We start from the raw sequence: 23,711 nt of genomic DNA, 5'->3' as shown, positions 1-23,711 counted from the left end.
CTGTAATCGCTTCTTTTTTGGCATGACTGTCGTCCCCACTAGTTTGTATCACTTGACAAGGGAATTGCCTCCACGCTTCCAGATCACAGCCCCAGAGAAAGGGTCTACAGTATATCAGTGTTGCCAACTTAATTCCCCTTCTTCAGTTGCATTTGGATTTAATAATGATGATAATAATAATAATGGAGATGATGATAGAGAGATAGATCTTGTAGCACCTTTGAGACTCACTGAAAGAAAAGTTGCAGCATGAGCTTTCCTAGACTTAAGCATTCTTCCTCAGATGCATGGGAATTGTAGTTCATTGTGGCACCAGAGCTCTTTCTCACAAAACTACAATTCCCAGGATTCCATAGCACTGAGCCAGAGCAATTAAAGGGGTGTCAAACTGGATTATTTCTGCGGTTGCAGCCCAACACGTTTCTATTTGGCACAAAGCTTCCTGGACCTCCTTCATGCCAAAATAAACATCTTAAAAGTATTAGAAGGACTGAAAGATTCTTTGTTTGGTTTTAATGGTAATTTTGAGAGTTGAAATAAGCTACAAGTATTTTTATTCAATTAGGGTTACATTTATTTGCAAAAGATCCGCCATTTTAACATTACAGGAACTTTCCAGGGATTTTGACTGAATATTCCAGATAATATTGAGAAATTCCCGGGATTTTGGTAAAACATGCCGGGAAATATCTTCGAGGCTTGTTGGCAACACTGCTCCTATTTGGCCCTGCCCTCGCCTCTCCCAGCCTCTTCCTCCTCCCTCTGCCTCTTCCTTTGGTCAGGCCCCACCAGCAATGTGTCCATTTCTGGGCACCATAATTCAAAAAGGACATTCAGAAACTAGAGTGTGTCCAAAGGAGGGCGACTAAAATGGTGAAGGGTCTGGAAACCATGAAACCCTATGAGGAATGACTTAGGGAGCTGGGGATGTTTAGCCTGGAGAAGAGAAGGTTAAGAGGTGATATGATAGCCCTGTTTAAGTATTTGAAGGGTGTCACATTGAGGAGGGAGCAAGCTTGTTTTCTGCTGCTGCAGAGAACAGGACCCAGAATAATGGATGCAAACTGCAGGAAAAGTTTTGGAGCTCCTTTCGGCGGTGCCAGTACATAATGGCCGTGCCATTACGTCAAAATGGCAGCACCCATGTAGACAGGGCACCCCCATTTTGATGTACTCAGTACTTACTAGGATTAGTACACACAGAAACCATTTAAATGCCAGGAATGTAGAAAGGGTTTCAGTGGGAGGAGTAGTTTTGCTTGTCATCAGTTAACTCACACAGGGGAGAAACCATATAAATGTCAGGAATCTGGAAAGAGTTTCAGTGGGAGAAGTAACCTTCTTCGTCATCAATTCACACAGGAGAGAAACCCTTTAAATGCTTGGACTGTGGAAAGAGTTTCAGTCAGAAGACCCACTTCAGTTCTCACCTAGCAGTTCACACAGTGGAGGAACCATTTAGATGCCAGGAATGTGGAAAGAGTGATAGTCAGAAGAGTTTCCTTGCTCATCATCAATTATATCACAAAGGAGAGAAACCATGTAAACGCTAGGAGTATGGAAAGAGTTTAATTCAGAAGGGACAAATTGCTATTTATCCATTGACTCATACAGGGAAGACACTATTAGTACCTTGCTGTGAGAAATTTCAGTCAGAAGATGGAAGTTCACTTTCCATCCATGAAAAGAGGCTGGAAGGAACCCAGAACTTTTAAGGCAGTTTCTAAGGCAAATGTCGAAGTAAGAGACCACTACAGTAACTAGAAAACAAGCAAAAATAGGGTTCAAAAGCTATGGCTGGGAACATAATTCAGGTATTTTCTGAGATAAAATTGGAAGTTAAAATATAAGTTAAATCTAAGGAAATACTGATATGAGGGAAGCTAGAGGAAGAGTTGACACTTTTAACCTCAAGACTTTTACAACATGGAATTTACCTCAATTTCAGAAATATATTCTATTATAAAAGAGAAAGTGTCACTAAATGGTAAGAGAGCAGTAGCCCTAAGGGAGTCTGAATCTCAATGAAAACTCATCTTGTGTGTATGTTCAAGTCACCTTTCATCTTATGGTAACCCCATGAATTTCCCAGGGACTTATTAGGAAGGAATATGTAAATGTGATTTGGTAGTTCCTTCCTCTGAAATATAACCTACAGGACCTGATATTTGTTAGCAGCATCCCATCAAAGTACTAACCAGAGCTGACCTGCTTAGATTCCACATCAGTTTGGGTCTGGAGCTTGGTTTAAACATGACTATCAATACAGAAATTATATTGAAAAGTAACAGTTTATGATTAAGGACCTAAGAAGGGTTCAACTTTCCCAGTAGTAGTAGTTAGTGTTTTTATTTGCTACAATTGTATCTGACTGTTTTTGTTCAAGAACTGAAAGAGAGAGCTGTTCATTCATTCTGCTTTACCACACTGAACCCACGGAGAATTACAGCTACTTAGTTTTGATGTCAGAAAACAAGATGCAAGGAGGGATCTTGAGGGTAATAAGGAAAGGAGACATATCTAGGGTAGCCATGTTGGCCATATACACAATAACATCCAAAATCCAAAAAAGAGTGATGCATTATGTGGGCCAACCAAAACGCACAAAAACACGATGCAAGCTTTCAAACCTCCTCCAGCTGCTACATCCGGCAAAGGTGTCAAAATCAGATTGGCGAAAGAATGATACAATGATGTTAGTCACAGGCCTGCCTTTTGTCAAAATGCTGCTGCTGCTGTTGCTTTGCGTCTCCAGTGCAGAAATAATCCAGTTTGACACCAGTTTAACTTGTGGCTCAGTACTATGGCATTCTTTGAATAGTAGTTTATCAAAAGATGTTTAGCCTTCTTTGCCAGAGAGTTCTGGTGCAACAATATATTATGATTCCCAGAATTCCATAGCATTGAACCATGGCAGTTAAAGTGGTCTCAAACTGAATTATTTCTGCGGTGCAGAAGGTTGTGGAGGGATGCAGGCAGGCCACTCCTTCCTCCTGCCATGTGCGTTCTGGGAGACGAAGAGCCCAAAGTCCAGGAAATGAAATATAAATCCCATTAGTTAGTAGGACCAAAAAGATACTTCTTTTGTGTCCCTGGTTGTCCATTGTGGGGCTGCCAGCACTATTGCTGTTAGCCAAGGAGAGTGATAGGAGCCTCCTCCTTTGGTTGTCTTGCTGCAAAGAACCAGACAAAAAGGGCAAAGGGAGAAAAGACTGTGGCTTTTTTGTCTGAATGAATGCCAAACGCACAAAAGCCAGGAAAGTGGGGTGGGATGTGGAACCACCAAAGGCTCAGCAATATCAGGTGAGCCTCATGTTTATACTGTCAATACAACAAGAACACTCTTCTCTCCACATTTGCAGCTTTGACTTTTGTGGATTTGATTATTCACGGATTTTATTAATATGTTATCTCTAGGAATATTTTGGTCCTCCAGTGCAACTCTATGGTCAGCTTTAACCAAAAGTGGCACTGAAAGACCTAGCAATTCCTAGGGAGAAGCCTTCTCTAGGCATTTGTAGCTCCTTCAGTGCAATTCTGTGGTCAGTGTGTGGCAGATGTTGATCACAGAGTTGACCTAAAGGCCCTAGAGGTTCCTAGAGGGGTGTTCTCTCAGGTAAAAACATGGTGTTTCTCTTCTTTGGGGTCTTCCCACATTCACGGGGGTCCCGTGCCCCTAACCCCAGCCAATGTGGAGGGATGAGTGTATTGCAGAAGTTCCTTGAAACCCCTCCAACTACTGGCCTGGACTTAAATCTGCCTTTGGGTCAGTCTGGTGTTGAGGGTTGCAGCCTTGGCCTGGGATGTCTGGCAATCTGGGTTGGAGTCCCCCAAGCAGCCATGAGAGCGGACCCTGGGCAAAGCTGACTTTCTCAACCTGGACTTCCTCGCAGGGCTGTTTGTAGAAGGAAAGTATGAACAAAGAAACACATGTTCAGGTAGGAAGGGGACAAGAAGCACTGTTTTCTGCAGATCTGTTTCTGTAAAGCGACAAGGAATGAAAGCCTCTATCCCTCCAGAACTCCCTCTCCATCCTCCTAATGCTGAAACTGCCTAATATTTTGGTTAACTAGCCAGAGGATGAAGAAGAAATGGGGGAGAGGCGAGGTATGTTAAAGGAAAAAAACACTGAAAAAAGGAGTTTGTCAGCTCTTTGCAAATTATTAACACCTCTGTTGACTGAGATATGGCTCAATACTATGGAATTCTGGGAATGGTAGTTTGTTGTGGCATCAAAGCTCTCTGACAAAACTACAGCTTTTATAATCCCATAGCGCTGAGCCATGGCAGTTAAAGTGGTGTTAAACTGGAATATTTCTGCAGTGTGGATGCAGCCACTGTTTTGCCCTCCCCAGGGGCTCCAAAGTCAGGGATTCTGGAGGGAGCTGCCATTGTCTTTCCACACATTCAGCCATGGAAAAGCCCCCCCCCCAAAAAAAAATTGTAAACTCTCCTTCTTTCCCAGCTCCAGGTTTTTGGTTTTGCTTCCTGCAGAGAGGCTGATGCTGCAGCTTCACCTGGAAAGCCTGTATTCCTCCATCCCTCCTTGACCTCTTCAATGCTGATGCTGCTTAAAAAGACCTCCAGCTGGACAGAGGAGGAGGAGGGACGGTTTTTCAATGGTGTGTTTGTGTCAGTGGTTTTGGTCACTTAGCACTACCTGAAAACTGTACAAAAGTTTTAAAATTTTAACAAAGCAAGCAAAAGGATGAGAAATTCTGGATCCCCAGAGGAAGATGGGGCTCTTTGGCTTCCCAAGGGTTAAAACGGAGGAAATGGAGTCCTAGAGCAGGAGAAAGGCTTGCCAACTGCCCTCCTCTTCCAGTCCTGAGTGCGAATCTCCTTCCCTGGGAGGGTCTGGAGGTGGGGCAGCCCTTGGGAGCCCAGGAGGGAAGGGATTTATTGGGAAGGGAAGGGGAGCCTCCTGGAGAAAGAAGGATTGCCTTGCTGCTCCTGGGCCTCTTAAGATGGTAAATCTACTTGTCTTTCTTCAGCTAATTCTTCATCTCTCTCTCTCTCTCTCTCCTTCCTCTCCTTTTAATTTTTACATTGTTTAGTTGGTGCTAAAGCCTGAAAGCAAAATCCCAAAAGTCAGTTTTCCTGGGTTCAAACCTCTCTCTCTGAGAAGATGGATGCCTTTTGTCTTCTGAGAAGGAGGCAGGACTCTTGGGTTAAAGATCTCTTCTCTGCTGGGAAGTCCTTCTCTCTCTCTCTCTATTCTAAGGGATGGGGATTGAATGTTTGATTTGGATTGTTTTAAATATGTTATTAGTTGCCTGGAGGCCCATTATCCAGAGAAAGGCATTGTACAAATGAATTATTCTTATATTTAGGTTTATTATTTATGAATATAACTCAATGCAGCTGTGAGGCTGAGAAAGGCAAAGAAGGGTTCCTCTCCCTCCTCCCTTTTCTTTCTTTGGGGAACTAAAGCCCATCATCCTCTACCTTGTGCTCTGGGCAAAGAGGGGGCCATCTTGTCCTTTGCCTCAGGCACCAAAATGTTTTGCCTTCACCTTGAAGAATGACTAAAAAGGAACATTGCTTTCTCTTACAGCCACTGAGCTTGATAGGTCAGTAACAGTTTATGAATAAATGAAGAATGAGGAGGAAAATGGGGGAGATTGCCCTGCCTCCCCCTTGAAAAGCCTTCTATGAAGAGACTGAGCAGAAGGCCTGAAGGGTGCCATTCCAGCCCTCCTCCTTTTCCACAGGATCAGCTCAGGATCAGAGGAGTAGGAGGAGGAAGAGTCCCTCATGGAGAGGGAAGGAGGGACTTTGGGGGCCCTATGGGGCCCTTTCCAGCTCTATGGGGGAACCCTTCCTCCTCTTTCCCTCGGACACAGCATGAGGCTGCCATCCATTCCTTGGGAAGAGCACAGAAGACATGCTGCTGTTAAATACAGTGGGAGGTTGGGCATTGGTTGGGCATCTCTGGAGCAGCAGAAAACAAGCTTCCTCCATCCTCCATATGATAGTCCTTCAAATGTCAAACAGCTCTTACTGTCAGGAGGCTCCTCCTAAAGTTTAGATGGAATCTCTTTTCTTGTAGTTTGCATTTATTGTTTCGTGTTCTAGTTTCTAGAGCAGCAGACAATAAGCTTGTTCCATCCTCAATGTGACACCCCTTCAAATACTTAAGACTATAATATCACTTCTTAACCTTCTTTTCCCCAGGCTGAACATAACCAGGTCCCCGAGTCTCTCCTAGAAGACATGGTTTCCAAGCCCTTTGCCATTTTGGTTGCCCTCCTCTGGACACGCCTCAGCTTGTCAACTTCCTTATTGAATTCTGGTGCCTAGAACTGGACATAGTATTCCAAGTGAGGCCTGACCAAAGCAGAATACATTGGCACTGTTACTTCCCTTGATCTAAACTAGTGATCCCCAAACTGCCCTTTAAGAGATTTTGGACTTCAGCTCCTAGAAACCCAGACTATCGGCCAAAATGGCTGTGGCATCTGGGAGCTGAAGTTCAAAAGACACAGTTTGGGTGACCACTAATCTAGACAATATACTCCTGTTGATGCAGCCTAAAAATAGGCTTTTTTAGCAGCTGCATCACACTGTTGACCCATGTTCAACTTTCGTGTACTAGGACTCCTAGATCCCTTTCACATGTGCTGTTGTCAAGCCAGGTGTCTCCCATCCCAAATCTATGTATTTCATTTCCCCCCCCCAAGTCCAGTACCTTATATTTCTCCCTTTTGAAAATCATTTTGTTAGTTTTGAACCAGCTTTCTAATCTGTACAGGCAGGTCATTTTTTGATCCTCTCTTCTGGGGTGTTAGCTACTCCTCCTAATTTGGTGTCATCTGAAAATTTGATAAGCATCCCCTGTATTCTTTCATCCAAGTCATTGATAAGTATGTTGACTAGCTCTGGGCCCAAGACACAACTCTGTCACTTCTCTCCAGCTTGAAGACCATTGCTGAGCACCCTTTGGGTTCGGCCAGTCAACCAATTACAAATCCACCTAATAGTTGCATTGCCTAGCCCATATTTTACTAACTTGTTTGCAAGACTTGGGGGGACTTCACTCCTCCTCTGATTCTGAACTCACCTACAGAATGGTAATAGAGCTGGGCTGGTCTTTAAGCACCTGTTGAGTCTCTTCAACTGGTAAGTCTGCTTCTTTTTCTGATGAAGAAGAAGAACTTTAAAGCCATGCCTGACAGGAACACACAAGGGAAAGCAGAGAGACTGGAGAATGAGTTGATGGCGACACAGCTGTTGAATGAATGCTGGATAGAAGACAGGATCAAAATCCAAAAGGACCTGAATAGACTAGAAAGCTGGGCCAAATCTAACAAAATGAATTTCAACACAGAGAAATGTAAGGTACTGCACTTAGGGTGGAAAAATGAAATACACAGATATAGGCTGCAGGACTGGACACCTGGCTGAATGAGACTACAAGTGAAAGAGATCTAGGAGTCCAAGTAGACCACAAGTTGAACATGAGTCAACAGTGCAATGCAGCAGCTAACTAGGCCAATGCGATGTTAGGCTGCATCAATAGAAGTATAGTGTCTAGATCACTGTATTCTGCTTTGGTCAAACCCCATCTGGAATACTGTGTCCAGTTCTGGGCACCACAATCTAAAAAGGATCTGGAGAAAAGAGCGTGTCCAAAGGAGGGCGATTAAAATGGTGAAGGGTCTGGAAACCATGTCCTATGAGGAATGACTCAGGGAACTGGGGATGTTTAGCCTGGAGAAGAGAAAATTAAGAGGAGATATGATAGCCCTGTTTAAATATTTGAAGGGATATCATATTGAGGAGGGTGCAAGCTTGTTTTCTGGAGTTCCAGAGACTAGGACTCAGAACAATGGATGCAAGCTCCAGGAAAAGAGATTCCACCTCAACATTAGGAGGACCTTCCTGACAGTAAGGGCTGTTTGACAGTGGAACACACTCCCTCAGAGGCTGGATGACCATCTGTTGGGTATGCTTTGATTAGGATTTCCTGCATGGCAGGGGGTTGGACGGGATAGCCCTTGTTGTCTCTTCCAACTCTATGATTCTATCATTCTCTGATTCTAATCTGTGACTCAGAAAGAAAGGAAATCTTCTCTAGCTTTTCCTTCAATCATGGTGCTGGTCTGCTATACAGGGAAGGAGAGGAGCAAATATCAAGAGTAGGACTGGGAATTAATCAATCTACCTCAAGAGAGCATTCACCATAATGCATTCATGAAACATTTTTCCTTTCTAGGAATGGTGTCTCCAGTCTTTTGCCTTGAGTGACTATCTTTGTCTGTTTTGGAATATGTCTATGAGCACCAGTCAATGATGGAAAAGCAAGACTTAGCTGGCCCTGAGTTAAGGAAAGGCCTTCCATGTCTTTTAGATGGGAGTAGTGGGGAATACTACAGAGAAACCATGCAGAAGAGCCTGACACAAGATACGTCCCATTCAGAGGTACAGTACGAGCATATTAAGCAGTTCTGCTACAAGGAAGCCGACGGCCCCCGAGAGGTTTGCAGACGACTCTATGCTCTTTGCCATCAGTGGCTGCAGCCAGAAAGACACACAAAAGCTCAGATCTTGGACCTGGTGATCCTTGAGCAGTTCTTGGCTGTCCTTCCCCCAGAGATGGCAGCCTGGGTCAGGGAATGCGGGGCAGAGACCAGTTCCCAAGCGGTGGCCCTGGCCGAAGGTTTCCTCCTGAGCCAGGCAGAGGAGGGGAAGCAGGAAAAGCAACAGGTAAGAAAGAGTTTTATCCTGGGAATTTGCAAGATACTGTAAGCCTCCAACCCCATTTATTGCTCAGTATTTTCTGGAAATCATCCTGGAGGGAAGATCCAGATCATTTCAGATCATTCTCTTTCTGATACTTGTTCTCATTTTTCCTCCCAAGGATCTCATTGTAGAAGAGGCTGGTGATCTTCCTGTGGCAGAGAAGGCTCTCTCAGACTCTGGAAAGACAGTGCAGTCCAAGTGGATGGTACAGCAAAATGAAAGAAACACCACCATAATGGGTAAAGAATCAGTGGGTGCTTCCCAGATTGATCTCCCTATCTTGAATGTACCTGAAATGGTGGACTGTATATTTGCTCTTCTGAGCTTACTGTATATGGGGAAGGGGTCCTTATCCAATAAATGTTTTGCTTCAACTGTTTAAGGAGATCCTTTTCAAACCAGCATTTTGAAAGAGCTAAATAAATAAATAAATAAATAAATAAATAAAGTAGCCTTTATGCCAGAAAAGGGGTTGAGTTATACATAGAGTGAAACGCACATGGATGTTGATGTTTTGAGTGATGTATCTTGCCTGTGGTCCTGGTCTGATGCCAACTGGATGCAGATGCAGCTGGAACAATGCCTAGTGAAACAGCTGCTGAATTAAAGAAACACAGTCCAGCACATTCACTCCTTAGAGGGCTTTTATTTTCTTATTGCTAAATACACGAGCTAATTACTATTACTGTACAATACGTCTTACTCTCTCAGACTCCAAACTCCCAGAATTCACCAGAACAGAGTTTGTTCTCATATATACAACATTCCCACGATGTAACTACTTAGTCCAGCCTTCTTTACCTCAAATATACATTAACAATGAACAGAAACACAATTGATGTATCTCTTGGCAAAGTCTGCACAAGGCTGCAGTTTTTGAAGGTTGAAAACCTTGCAGTCCTTGGCTTTTACTTGCTTTCTGTGTGGAAAATGCTTATACTGTACTTATTACGAACTTCTAGACTCACAGAAACCTCTCCACCTCCAGTTGAACATTCATGCCCAGAAAAAGCCAGTGAGTCCTTAGTGATATTTTGCCCTTCTGAGGGCTTCCCTGAGAAGCTGTTTTGGGAGTCAGTCTTCCTTGGCTTTCGATACCATCGACTGTGGTATCCTTCTGGAACGCCTGAGGGAGTTAGCCATTGGGAGCACTGCACTCCTGTGGCTCCATTCCTATCTCTTGGGCAGATTCCAGATGGTGAAGCTGGGGGATAGCTGCTGTTCCTCTAAGAGAGAGCTGACATCTGATGTCCCTCGGGGCACCATTCTATCCTCCATGCTGTTTAACATTTACATGAAGCCACTGGGAGAGATCATCCGGAGACATGGGACACGGAATTATCTGTATGGTGATGACACCCAGATCTATCTATGTCTCCAACTGTTGCAGCAAATAAGAACGGCATCTCTCCTCTGGATGCCTGCCAAGGGTCAGTAATGTGCTGGATGAGCTGAATCCAGAGAAAACAGAGGTACTCATGATAGGTACCTCAAGTCCAGGGATACAGATTTGTCAACCTTGAAGCAGTGGTACATGCACTGGTAATCTCTTGTTTAGATTTTTGTAATGCGCTCTACATGGGCTATCTTTGTACCAAGTTCAGAAGCTTCAATTGGTTCAAAATGCAGAAGCGAGATTGGTCACTGGAACATGTAGGTCAGACCATATAACACTGGTGTTAAAATTCCTTCATTGGTTGCCAATCAGCTTCTGGGCTCAATACAAAGTGTTGGTCATTACCTTTAAAGCCCTACATAGCTTGGGCTCAAGTTACTTGAGGGAACCCCTCTCCCTACATAATCCGCCCCGCATTCTCAGAACATCTGGGGAAAAATTATTAGAATATTCAAAGACTAAGTTATCAACAACTTCCCACAGAGCATACACAGCCATAGCCCCTAAGTTATGGAACAACTTGCCGGAAGAGATCTGTCTTATTACCACCTTAGATGTCTTTAAGAAGGCACTTAAGACGGATCTCTTCTGGCGGGCTTACCCTGCGGATCTTTTATAAAGAACGAAGGAAAACTCCTACTTCTGGTCGTAACTGTGTATTTTAGACGATGATTTCATTTTTCTGAATTGTATTTTTGAGTGATGTTATTGTTTTACTGCATGTATTTTAGATGTTATTACGGTTTTATGGTTGTAATCCCACCTCGATCCCCTGGGAGAGGTGGGAAATATAAATAAAATTTATATTTTATTATAAATTTAATATTATTATTACTATTATTATCATGTCTTGTTCCCCCATCAACCTCTTGGTCATTCTAAGTCTCTAAAAACTATCCGCCTAATTGTCCTTGTTTGCGTGAGTAGAAATATACATCAGTCAGCAGCAAAAGAACAGTTTTGCCTTTTGTTTCCCTCCAGGCAGAGAAGCACAGCCGTGGCCAATAGATCCCAGCTCCTCTCTTCCTTTTCACAGACTGAGACCAGCTTCTGTGACGCTGGATCAGGTAGGGACCAAATTCCCTGGAGGACCAAGAAGGAATCAGGCTGGGTACCCTGGTTCTCTGCTTGTCTTTCTGGGCCAGGCAGAACCACTCCCTTTCCTTTATTGAGTCAAAGTTGTTCACTAAAGTGACTTGAGTGCCATTACACTAAAGCAGGGGTAGGCAACCTGTGGCCCGCGGGCCGGATGCGGCCCGGCAAGGCCTTGGGACTGGCCCCAGCCTGGTCCTGCTGCCGATTGCCGGCGGAGCCTTTGGCCTCTCACGTGAGGGCGTGGGGCCTTTGGCCTATCAGGAGGAGGCGGCCAAGGGGGGCAATTGTCTATAGAAGCCTCTGAAACATGCATTTATATTAACATTTTTTTAAAAATCAGCCAATTTGTTAGCATGTCCTCCATTTTTTTTTTAAAAAGTGTCCTCCATTTGAAATTTTTATCCTACATTTGAACCGGTTTATTTATTTATTTAATTTTTTAAAAAAAATTATTTAATTATTCATTTTTTGGCTTCGGCCCCCCAGTTGTCTGAGGGACAGCAACCCGGCCCCCGGCTCAAAAAGGTTGCCTACCCCTGCACTAAAGATTAAATTGCATTCAGCAGCCCTAAGCTACTTCATTTTCTTTCCCAATTGAGTTCAGTATGTTGGGTTGAGGGGGATCTTTTTTATTTAGGTGAGCTTTGAGGAGGTGGCTGTGTATTTCAGTGAGGAGGAGTGGTGCTTTCTGGATCCAGACCAAAGGGCCTTGCATACGGAAGTCATGGAGGAGAATTTGGAGACGGTGGCTTCCTTGGGTAAGGTTCCCTTCTTCTCATGCTACTCCCAAAACTAGATGCAGTATTTCCTGTGAGGCGTGACCAATGCAGAACAGAGTAATCTTTATAAAGACACATTTTTAGAAAAAGGCAGGCTAGAAAATAAAATAATAACAATAGATTTTGTTTATTTAGGATTTGCTGTGGCATCTGTGAAGCACAGTGTGGCAAATCAATTGAAAGAGAGGATAGTTCTTGGGTTCACGTTTTCATGGATGCAAACAACTAGGAGTTCCATCAAAGAGCTTTCTACTTTGGTCAGGATCTGCCACAAGCTTCCCAGGAATGTCAATGGAGAAGCTCAGGAGTCTCCTTTGTCTTTCCAGTAGCCCACTCACAATAATGTCTATTAGGAAGTCATTTTATTTTGGGGGTTTTGTCCTCTCTTGCGCTTTGACCACATATTTTTCTCATTTCCAGGAAGTGATATAAATGGGAATGCAGACGGAAGTGAATGTCTTTGTCTTGTTTGTGGGAGAAGCTTCAGTTGTAAATCAAACCTTAATCTTCACAGGAGAACTCACATAGGAGAACAATCTTTTAAAGATGGTGAGAGTAGTTATAGGGAAAAACTGATTTCCCATGAACCCTCTCAAAGAACAGAAAAACCATTTCCGTGTTGTAAATGTGGCAAAAGTTTCAGGTGTAGGTCACACTTTATGTCACATCAAAAACTGCACTCAGGGGAGAAATCATTAATAGGTTTGGAGTGTAGCAAGAACCCAAAGCAGAAGATACACCAGATTAACTATGAAGCAGGACATACAGGGAAGAAACTTTTGAAATGCTTGGAATATGGAAAGACTTTTGGTGAGGACATAAGCCTTATTCATCATCAAAAAACTCACACAGGAGACAAACCATTTCCATGCTTGCAATACAGAGAACTATTCCATCAGAAGTCATACTTAACTCGTCATCAATTAAGTTTTACAGGGGAGAAACCATTTAAATGCAAAGAATGTGGAAGGAGTTTCAGTCAAAAGAGTACCCTTGGTCATCATCAGTTAGATCATTCAGGAGAGAAAATATTTAAATGCTTGGAGTGTGGAAAGACATTTAGTCAGAAGGCTGACCTCTCACGTCATGAGACGAGGCATACAGATGGCAAATGTGGAAAGAGCCTCAGCCAGAAAAGAAACTTCATTCATTCATCAATTCACCCAGGAGAGAAGCGATTGAAATGCCTGGAATGTGGAAAGAAATTTAGTCAGAGGTCATGCTTAACTCGTCATGAATTAACTCACACAAGGGAGAAACCATATCAGTGCTTGCAGTGTGGAATGAGGTTCAATCGAAAGAGTAACCTCTCACGTCATGAGACGACGCATACAGATGGCAAATGTGAAAAGAGCCTCAGCCAGAAAAGAAACTTCATTCTTTCATCAACTCACCCAGGAGAGAAGCGTTTGAAATGCCTGGAATGTGGAAAGAAATTCAGTCAAAAGTCATGCTTAACTCATCATCAATTATCTCACACAAGGGAGAAACCACTTCAGTGCTTGCAGTGTGGAAAGAGGTTCAATCGAAAGAGTAGCCTTGTTCGTCATGAATTAACTCACACAGGGGAGAAACCATTTCAGTGCTTGGAGTGTGGAAAGAGGTTCAGCCAAAAGAGAAACCTTGTTCGTCATGAATTACATCATTCAGGGGAGAAACCATTTCAATGTTTGGAGTGTAGAAAGATGTTCACTCAGAAAGGAAGCCTCTCACGTCATGAGACAATTCATACAGGGGAGAGACCCTTTAAATGCCTGGAATGTGGAAAGAAATTCGGTGGAAAGGATAAGCTTTCTTCTCATCAAACAATTCACATGGAGGAGAAACCATATAAATGCCAGGAATGTGGAAAGAGTTTCAGTCAGAAGAGGAGCCTTAACCATCATCAATTACATCACAAAAGAAGAAACTATATGAATGCTAGGAGTGTGGAAAGAGTTTAATTCAGAAAAGAGAATTGCTATTTATCCATTGACTCTTACAGGGAAGACACCATTAAAAGTCAAGAATGTAAAAAGGGTTTCAGTGCCTTGCTGTTGGAAATTTCAGTCAAAAGATGAAGTTCACTTTCCATCCACGAAAAGAGGCTGGAAGGAACCCAGAACTCATTAACGCAATTTCTGAAGTAAACGTTGTAGTAAGAGATTGCCACAGTAACTAGAAAACAGGCAAAAATAAAGTTCAAAAGAAGGGGCTAGGAACAAAACTCAAGCATTTTGTGAGGTAAAAATGGCAAGTTAAACTACATGTTAAATTGAAGGAAATATTGATATGAGAGGAAACATAGGAACAGTTGACAAGGCAACCCCAAGACCTTTACAATATGGAATGGTAGTTACCTGAACTTCAGATTTATTTTTTAAAAGAGACAAAGTCACCAAATAGGTAACAAAGTAGTAGCCTTGAGGGAGTCTAGATCTCAGTGAAAACTCATCTTCTATGTGAATAATATGTTTATTAATGTATGTGCCTTGAACTCACTTTTTTTTTATTTAAACAAATTTAAAATTATTCACATTTCCAAAAAATTTTTCCCTTATACAACGTTCCCTTCCCCCCCTACCCTCCCTCACTTTTTGACTTACAGCAACCCCATGAATTTCCTAGCGGCTTATTAGGAAGGAATATGTAAAGGTGGTTTGGTTGCTCCTTCCTCTGAAATATAACCTAAGCACCTGGTATTTGTTGGCAGCGTCCCATCCAAGTACCAACTACAGCTGACCCTGCTTAGATTCCAAGATCAGTTTGGATCTGGGGCTTGTTCTTAAACCCCACTTTATTAATGCAGAAATTATATAGAAAAGTAAGCAGATTATGATTATGGACCTAAGGAGAAACAGCTTTGCCAGTAGCAGGAGTTAGTGTTTAACCTGATTGTTATATAATAAATCCTTACGGCTTTTATTTTCTACAACTGTGTCTGACTGTTTTCATTCAAGAACTGAGAGAGAGAGAGAGAGCTTTTCATCCCGCTTTTCTACACTGAACCCACTGAGCAACACAGCTACTTAGTTTTGATGCCAGAAAACCAGATCCAAGGAGGGGATCATGAGGCTAATAAGGCAAAGGGATATAGAATCATAGAATCGTAGAGTTGGAAGAGACCACTAGGGCCATCCAGTCCAACCCCCTGCCATGCAGGAAATCCAAATCAAAGCATCCCTGACAGATGGCCATCCAGCCTCTGTTTAAAGACCTCCAAGGAAGCAGACTCCACTACACTCCAAGGGAGTGTGTTCCACTGTCGGACAGCCCTTACTGTCAGGAAGTTCCTCCTAATGTTGAGATGGAATCTCTTTTCCTGGAGCTTGCATCCATTGCTCCATTGGGTCCTAGTATCTGGAGCAGCAGAAAACAAGCTTGCTCCCTCATCAATATGACACCCCTTCCAATATTTAAACAAGGCTATCACATCATCTCTTAACCTTCTCTTCTACAGGCTAAACATCCCCAGCTCCCTGAGTCGTTCCTCATAGGGCATGGTTTCCAGACCTTTCACCATTTTAGTCGCCCTCCTTTGGACATGCTCCAGTTTCTCAATGTCCTTTCTGAATTGTGGTGCCTAGAACTGGACACAATATTCCAGGTGGGGCCTGACCAGAGCAGAATACAGTGGCACTATTACTTCTCTTGATCTAGACACTATACTTCTATTGATGCAGCCTAAAATCACATTGGCCTTGTTAGCTGCCACTCATGTTCAACTTATGGTCTACTTGAACTCCTAGATCCCTTTCACACGTAGTTTCATTCAGCCAGGTGTCCCCCATCTTATATCTGTGCATTTTATTTTTCCTCCCTAAGTGCAGTACCTTACATTTCTCTGTGTTGAAGTTCATTTTGTTAGCTGTGGCCCAGCTTTCTAGTCTGTTCAGGTCATTTTCAATCTTGATTCTGTCCTCTGGAGTATTAGCTATTCCTCCTAATTTGGTGTCATCTGCAAATTTGATAAGTATGCCCCCAATTTTGTCCTCCAAGTCATTGATAAAGATGTTGAATAGCACTGGGCCCAGGACAGAGCCCTGTGGGACACCACTGGTCACTTCTCTCCAGGCTGAAGAGAAGCCTGCTGAGTACCCTTTGGCTTCGGCCAGTCAACCAATTACAAATCCATGTGACAGTTGCCTTGTCCAGCCCACATTTTACAAGCTTGTTTGCAAGAATATCATGGGGAACTTTGTCAAAGGCCTTACTGAAATCAAGATATACTCTATCCACAGCATTCCCTTCATCTAACAAGCTGGTAATTTTATCAAAAAAAGAGATCAGGTTTGTAGCCATGTTGGCCATATATAGCACTGCATAATAACTTCCAAAATCTAAAAACAGTGATACATTTTGTGGCAAAGGTGTTAAAATCAGATTGGTAAAAGAATGATACTATGATGTTAGTCATAGGCCTGCCTTTTGTCAAGATGCTGCTGTTCTTATTCTGCGGCCGCACTGCAGAAATAATCCAGTTTGACACCGCTTTAATTGCCATGGCTCAATGCTATGGGATTCTGGGAACTGTAGTTGTGGCATCAGAGCTCTCTGACAGAGAAGGCTCACAAAACTACAGATCTCAGAATCCCTTAGCTCTGAGCCTTGGCAGTTAAAGTGGTGTCAAACTGGATTATTTCAGCAGTGTGGATGCAGCCTGTTTTGCCTTTCCACACATTCAGCCATGGAAGAGTCACCCAGAGCAAACTCTCCTCCTTTCCCAGCTCCAGCTTTTTGGTTTTGCTTCCTGCAGAGAGGCTGATGCTGCCACTTCACCTGGAAAGCTTGCATTCCTCCATCCCTCCTTGGCCACCTTCAAGGCTGATGCTGGTGTCAGTGGCTTTGTTCTCTTAGGGCTACCTGAAAACTGAACAAAAATTTTAATTAAAAAAACAAAAGAAAGGATAAGAGATCCTGGATCCCCAGAGGAAGATGGAGCTCTTTGGCTTCCCAAGAAGGAAATGGATTCATGGAGAGAAAAAAGACAACCGAGGAGGAGGAGGAGGAAGGGTTTCCAGCTCCCCTCCTCTTCCGGTCCAGAGTGCAAATCTTCTTCACATGGAGGGTCTGGAGGTGGAGCAGCCCTTGGGAGCCCAGGAGGGAAGTGAAGGGGAGCCTCCTGGAGAGAGAGAAGGTGCCTGGCTGCTCCTTAGGCATCTCCTGAACCTCTTTAAGTGGTAAATCTGCTTCTCCTTTTTTAGATAATTCTTCTCTTTCTCTCTCTCTCTCTCTCTCTCTCTCTCACACACACACACACACTCCTTCCTTCCTCTCCTTCTGCTTTGAATATTACATTGTTCAGCTGAATAGTGAAAGCAAAGTGCCTAAAGCCAGTGTTCCTGGGTTCAAACCTCTCTCTCTGAGGAGATGGATGCCTTTTGTCTTCTGGGAAGGAAGAGGGACTTTTGGGTTAAAGATCTGTTCTCTGCTGGGAAGTCTTTGTCTCTCTCTCCATTCTAAGGGTTGGGGATTGAATGTTTGATTTGGATTGTTTTAAATGTGTTATTAGTTGCCAGGAGGCCTATTATCCAGAGAAAGGCATGTTACAAACTAAAAAGGAACATTGCTTTCCCTTACAGCCACAGAGTTTGATAGGTCAAGAACAGTTTAGGAATAAATGGAAAATGGGAGAGATTGCCCTGCCTCCCCCTTGAAAAGTCTTCTGTGGAGAGACTGAGCAGAAGGCCTGAAGGGTGCCATCCCAGCCCTCTTCCTTTTCCACAGGATCAGTTCAGGATCAGAGGAGGAGGAGGAAGAGTCCCTCATGGAGAGGGAAGGAGGGACTTTGGGGGCTCTATGGGGCCCTTTCCAGCTCTATGGGGGAACCCTTCCTCCTCTCCCTCAGACCCAGCATGAGGATGCTATCCTTGAGGGTAGTATCCCCATGGTCCATCAGAGGGGAAGGGTTTGGGAGAGATCCCTGGGCCATTGCCTTTCCGTGCGACTTAGAATCATGGAAGCATAGGATTAGAGGAGACTGCAAGGGCCATCCAGTCCAAACCCCTGCCATGCAGGAATACACAATCAAAGCACCCTCAACACATGGCCATCCAGCCTCTGTATAAAGTCCTCAAAAAAGGAGTCTCCTCCACCTTCCAAGGGAGTCTGTTACACTATCGAACAGCTGCTATCTTTAGGAAGTTCTCCCTAATGTCCAGATGGAATCTCTCTTCCTGTAGTTTGAATGCATTGCTCCGGGTCCTAGGCTCTGGAGCAGAAAAAATCAAACTTGCTCCATCCTCAATATGATAGTCCTTCAGATATTTAAATACAGCTATTATATCACCTCTTAACCTTCTTTTCCCCAGGCTGAACATACCCAGCTCCCTGAGTCTCTCCTCATAAGGCATGTTTCCAGACCCTTCACCATTTTGGTTGCTCTCCTCTGGACATGCTCCAGTTTCCCCAGATCCTTTTTGAACTGTAATGCCCAGAACTGGACACAGTATTCCAGGTGAGGCTTGACCAAAGCAGAATACACTGGCATTACTTCCCTTGATCTAAACCAGTGATCCCCAAACTGCCCTATAACAGATTTTGGACTTCAGCTCCCAGAAACCCAGACTATTGGCCAAAATGGCTGAGGCTTCTGGGAGCTGAAGTCCAAAATCTCTTAAAGGGCACAATTTGGGGACCACTGATCTAGACAATATACTCCTGTTGATGCAGCCTAGAAAAAAATTGCCCTGTCTGCCCAAGACAGAACCCTGTCACTTCTCTCCAAGATGAAAAGGAGCCATTGCTGAGCACCCTTTGGTCAACCAATTACAAATCCACCTAATAGTTACAGTGCCTAGCCCACATTTTGCCAGCTGTTTTGCAAGACTTGGGTGGGGACACAGAGGGACACACAAAGGAAAGGAGAGAGATTGGGGAATAGGTAGACGGCAACACAGCTATTGGATGAATGCTGAATAGGATTAAGGTTTCAGTCTGTGACACAGAAGGACAGGACATCTCATCTAGCTTTTCTTTCACTCCTGGTATTGGTCTGCTATACAGAGGAGGAAAAGAGCAAATATCTAGAGTGAACTGAACATTAAGCATCTCCATCTAAAGAGATTCTTCACCATGCCTCATTCTTGAAACATATTTCCTTTCTAGGAGTGGTGTCCCCAATCTTTTGCTTTGAGGGGAGATCTGGCAAGAGGGAGAACAGTTCTTTGATCTTTTTGGAAGCTGCCTAGGAGCATCAGTAAAAGATGGAAAAGCAAGGCTCAGCTAGCCCTGAGTTAGAAAAGTCCCCTCCATGTCTTGCAGCTGGGAGCAATGGGGAATTTTACAGAGCAACTACGCAAAAGAGCCCGACAGAAGATACGTTCCATTCAGAGGTACAGCGGGAGCACTTCAGACAGTTCGGCTACAAGGAGACTGAGGGTCCCCGAGAGGTTTGCAGCCGACTCCATGCTCTCTGTTTCCAATGGTTAAAGCCAGAGAGACACACTAAGGCTGAAATCCTGGACCTGGTGATCCTGGAGCAGTTCCTGGCTGTTCTTCCCCCAGAGATGTCAATCTGGGTCAAGGAATGTGGGGCAGAGACCAGTTCCCAGGCGGTGGCCCTGGCCGAAGGTTTCCTCCTGAGCCAGGCAGAGGAGAGGAAGCAGGAAAAGCAGCAGGTGAGAGTCTTATCTTAGTAATTTCCTGGCCCTCCTGATTCTTTACTTTTGTGACACTTGCTCCTGTTTTTCCTTCCCAAGGAGCTCATTGTAGAAGAGGTTGGTGATCTTCCTGTGGCAAAGAAGGCTTTCTCAGAGTCTGGAAAGAGAGGTCAGTACAAGTGGAATGGTATAGCGAAATGAGAGAAGCACCACCATAATGGGTAAAGAAACAGTGGGCGCTTCCCAGATTGATCTCTCTATCTTGAATGTGCCTGAAATGGGTGGACTGTATATTTGCTCTCCTGAGGCCATGTGGGGAAGGGATCCATATCCAGTAAATGTTTTGCTTCAGCTGTCTAAGGAGATCCTTTTCAAACTATCACTTTGAAAGAGCGAAAAAATAGTACCTAATATGCCAAAAAAAGGGTTGAGTTATCCATAGACAGAAACACTCATGAAGAGAAACACAATGGATGTATCTCTTGGCAACAATACAAAACCTACACTAGGGCAGCTGAAGTGCTGTTTCTGAAGGTTGATAACCTGGCAGGACTCAGCTTTTACTTACTTTCCATGTGGAAACATTGCCAATGTATTTATTGCCAGAGAAACCACTTCACACTCAGTTGGACATTTATGCTGAGAAAATGCCAGTGAATCCTGAGTGATATTTTGCCCTTCTGAGGGCTTTCCTGAGAAGTTGCTTTGGGGGTCATTCTTCCTTGGCATATATCTCTGAAATCATCCCATAACTGTTTACACAGTTTTTGTTTATAGTCGTTTCCCTGTTCTTTTAGTTGTAAATGCCTTACATAGTGATGGCAAGGTAAAAACAAAGGATAATAATATATGATGATAATGTCTTGTTCTTTGATTAACGTTTTGGTCATTCTGCATCTCCAAAACTTGTTGGCCTTATTTGTCTTTATCCTTGTTTGCATGAGTAAGCCTGACATATCAGTCTGAAGCTGAGGAACAGTTTTGCCTTTTGTTTCCCTCCAGGCAACGAAACACAGTCATGGCCAATAGATTCCAGCTCCTCCTCTCTTTCTTTTCAGAGTCTAAGACCAGCTTCTGTGACCCTGGATCAGGTAGGGACCAAATTCCCTGGAGGACCAAGAAAGAATCGGGCTGGGTACCCTGGTTCTCTGCTTGTCTTTCTGGGCCAGGCAGAACCACTCCCTTTTCCTTTTTTCCAGTCAAAGTTGTTCACTAAAGTGACTGAGTGCCATTACACTAAAGATTAAATTGCATTCAGCAGCCCTAAGCTACTTCATTTTCTTTCCCAATTGAGTTCAGTATGTTGGGTTGATGGGGATCTTTTTTATTTAGGTGAGCTTTGAGGAGGTGGCTGTGTATTTTAGCGAGGAGGAGTGGTGCTTTCTGGATCCAGACCAAAGGGCCTTGCATACGGAGGTCATGGAGGAGAATTTGGAGACGGTGGCTTCCTTGGGTAAGGTTCCCTTCTTCTCATGCTACTCCCAAAACTAGATGCAGTATTTTACGTGAGGCATGATCAATGCAGAACAGAGTAACCTTTATAGACACATTTTTAGAGAAAGGCAGAATAGAAAATAAAATAATAACAATAATAGATTTTGTTTATGGAGGATTTGCTGTAGCATCTCTGAAGCACAGTGTAGTTCCGTTTCATTATTTTTAAGAAGGAATATCTGGCAGCAAACCCAGTTGAGAAAGAGGATAGTTCCTGGGTTCATGTTTTAATGGATGCAAGCAACTAGGAATTCCATCAAAGAGCTTTCTACTTTGGTCAGTCTCTGCCACAGGCTTCCCAGGAATGCCATTGAAGAAGCTCTGGAGCCTCATTTGTCTTTCCAGTAGCCTACTCACAATAATGTCTGTAGGCAGTCATTTTCATTTGGGTTTTTTGTCCTCTCTTGCGCTTTGACCACATATTTTTCTCATTTCCAGGTGGTGATATAAATGGGAATGCAGACAGAAGTGAATGTCTTTGTCTTTGTGGGAGAAGCTTCAGTTGTAAATCAAACCTTAATCTTCACAGGAGAACTCACATGGGCGAACAATCTTTTAAACTGATTTTCCATGAACCTTCTCAAATAACAGAGAAAACATTTCTGTGTTGTAAATGTGGCAAAAGTTTCAGGTGTAGGTCACACTTTATGTCACACCAAAGACAGCACTCAGGGGAGAAATCATTAATAGGTTTGGAGTGTAGAAAGAACCCAAAGCAGAAGATACACCAGTTTAACTATGAAGCAGGACATATAGGGAAGAAACTTTTGAAATGCTTGGAATATGGAAAGACTTTTGGTGAGGACATAAGCCTTATTCATCATCAAAAAACTCACACAAGAGACAAACCATTTCCATGCTTGCAATACAGAGAACTATTCCATCAGACGTCATACTTAACTCGTCATCAATTAAGTCTTACAGGGGAGAAACCATTTAAATGCAAAGAATGTGGAAGAAGTTTCAGTCAAAAGAGTACCCTTGGTCATCATCAGTTAGATCATTCAGGGGAGAAAATATTTAAATGCTTGGAGTGTGGAAAGACATTTAGTCAGAAGGCTGACCTCTCACGTCACAAGACAACGCATACAGGGGAGAAACCGTTTCAGTGCTTCCAATATGAAAAGATGTTCAGTGAGAAGGCAAACCTCTCACGTCATGAGACGACGCATACAGATGGCAAATGTGAAAAGAGCTCCAGCCAGAAAAGAAACTTCATTCATTCATCAATTCACCCAGGAGAGAAGCGATTGAAATGCCTGGAATGTGGAAAGAAATTCAGTCAGAGGTCATGCTTAACTCATCATGAATTAACTCACACAAGGGAGAAACCACTTCAGTGCTTGGAGTGTGGAAAGAGGTTCAGTCAAAAGAGAAACCTTGTTAAGCATGAATTACATCATTCAGGGGAGAAACTATTTCAGTGCTTGGAGTGTGGAAAGAGGTTCAATCGAAAGAGTAACCTTGTTCGTCATGAGACAACTCATACAGGGGAGAGACCCTTTAAATGCCTGGAATGTGGAAAGAAATTCAATCGAAAGGATTGCCTTTCTGCTCATCAAGTAATTCACATGGAGGAGAAACCATTTCAATGCCAGGAATGTGGAAAGAAATTCATTCGAAAGGATTACCTTTCTGCTCATCAAGTAATTCACATGGAGGAGAAACCATTTCAATGCCAGGAATGTGGAAAGAAATTCATTCGAAAGGATTACCTTTCTGCTCATCAAGTAATTCACATGGAGGAGAAACCATTTAAATGCCAGGAATGTGGAAAGAGTTTCAGTCAGAAGAGGAGCCTTAACCGTCATCAATTACATCACAAAGAGGAGAAACTATATAAATGCTAGGAGTGTGGAAAGAGTTTAATTCAGAAAAAGAGAATTGCTGTTTATCCATTGACTCTTACAGGGAAGACACCATTAAAAGTCAAGAATGTGAAAAGGGTTTCAGTGCCTTGCTATTGGAAATTTCAGTCAAAAGATGAAGTTCACTTTCCATCCATGAAAAGAGGCTGGAAGGAACCCTGAACTCATTAAAGGAATTCCTGAGGCAAACGCTGTAGTAAGAGATTGCCACAGTAACTAGAAAACAGGCAAAAATAAAGTTCAAAAGAAGGGGCTAGGAACAAAACTCAAGCATTTTGTGAGGTAAAAATGGCAAGTTAAACTACATGTTAAATTGAAGGAAATATTGATATGAGAGGAAACATAGGAACAGTTGACAAGGCAACCCCAAGACCTTTACAATATGGAACGGTAGTTACCTGAACCTCAGATTTATATCTTTAAAGAGGCAGAGTCACCAAATGGATGACAAAGTAGTAGCCTTGAGGGAGTCTCAGTGAAAACCCACCTTGTGTGTGAATGTATGTGCCTTGAACTCACTTTTTTTTGACTTACAACAACTCCATGAATTTCCTAGGAATTTATTAGGAAGGAATATGTAAAGATGGTTTGCTAGTTCCTTCCTCTGAAGTATAACCTTCAGCTCCTGGTATTTGCTGGCAGCGTCCCATCCAAGTGCTAACCAGAGCTGACCCTGCTTAGATTCCAAGATCAGTTTGGATCTGGACCTTGATTTGAAACATGACTTTATTAATACAGAAATTATATTGAAAAG

General features: G+C 43.2%; 1 protein-coding gene and 1 pseudogene across 2 annotated transcripts; both read left to right on the top strand.

Moving 5' to 3' along the window:
* The first annotated feature begins 8,295 nt into the window (after nt 1-8,295).
* On the top strand, nt 8,296-12,543 carry LOC149320562 (neurotrophin receptor-interacting factor homolog). Its single transcript, XM_089499969.1, has 4 exons — nt 8,296-8,709; nt 8,864-8,995; nt 11,874-11,994; nt 12,530-12,543. Exons 1-4 carry the CDS (start codon nt 8,296-8,298, stop codon nt 12,541-12,543), a joined length of 681 nt encoding a protein of 226 aa, XP_089356095.1.
* A 131-nt stretch (nt 12,544-12,674) lies between these two features.
* On the top strand, nt 12,675-23,504 carry LOC149320561 (uncharacterized; annotated as a pseudogene). Its single transcript, XR_016278094.1, has 7 exons — nt 12,675-13,353; nt 13,417-13,952; nt 19,234-19,613; nt 19,695-19,764; nt 20,598-20,686; nt 20,928-21,048; nt 21,528-23,504. The product of XR_016278094.1 is annotated as an uncharacterized LOC149320561 (transcript).
* The last annotated feature ends 207 nt before the right edge of the window (nt 23,505-23,711 follow it).

Source organism: Sceloporus occidentalis, unplaced genomic scaffold, assembly GCF_023333645.1.
Source record: "Sceloporus occidentalis isolate IW3139 unplaced genomic scaffold, rSceOcc1.0.p SCAF_1, whole genome shotgun sequence".
Lineage (NCBI taxonomy): Eukaryota > Metazoa > Chordata > Lepidosauria > Squamata > Phrynosomatidae > Sceloporus > Sceloporus occidentalis.
The sequence above is the reverse complement of the archived record's forward strand: the minus strand, read 5'-3'. Positions and strand labels throughout refer to the sequence as shown.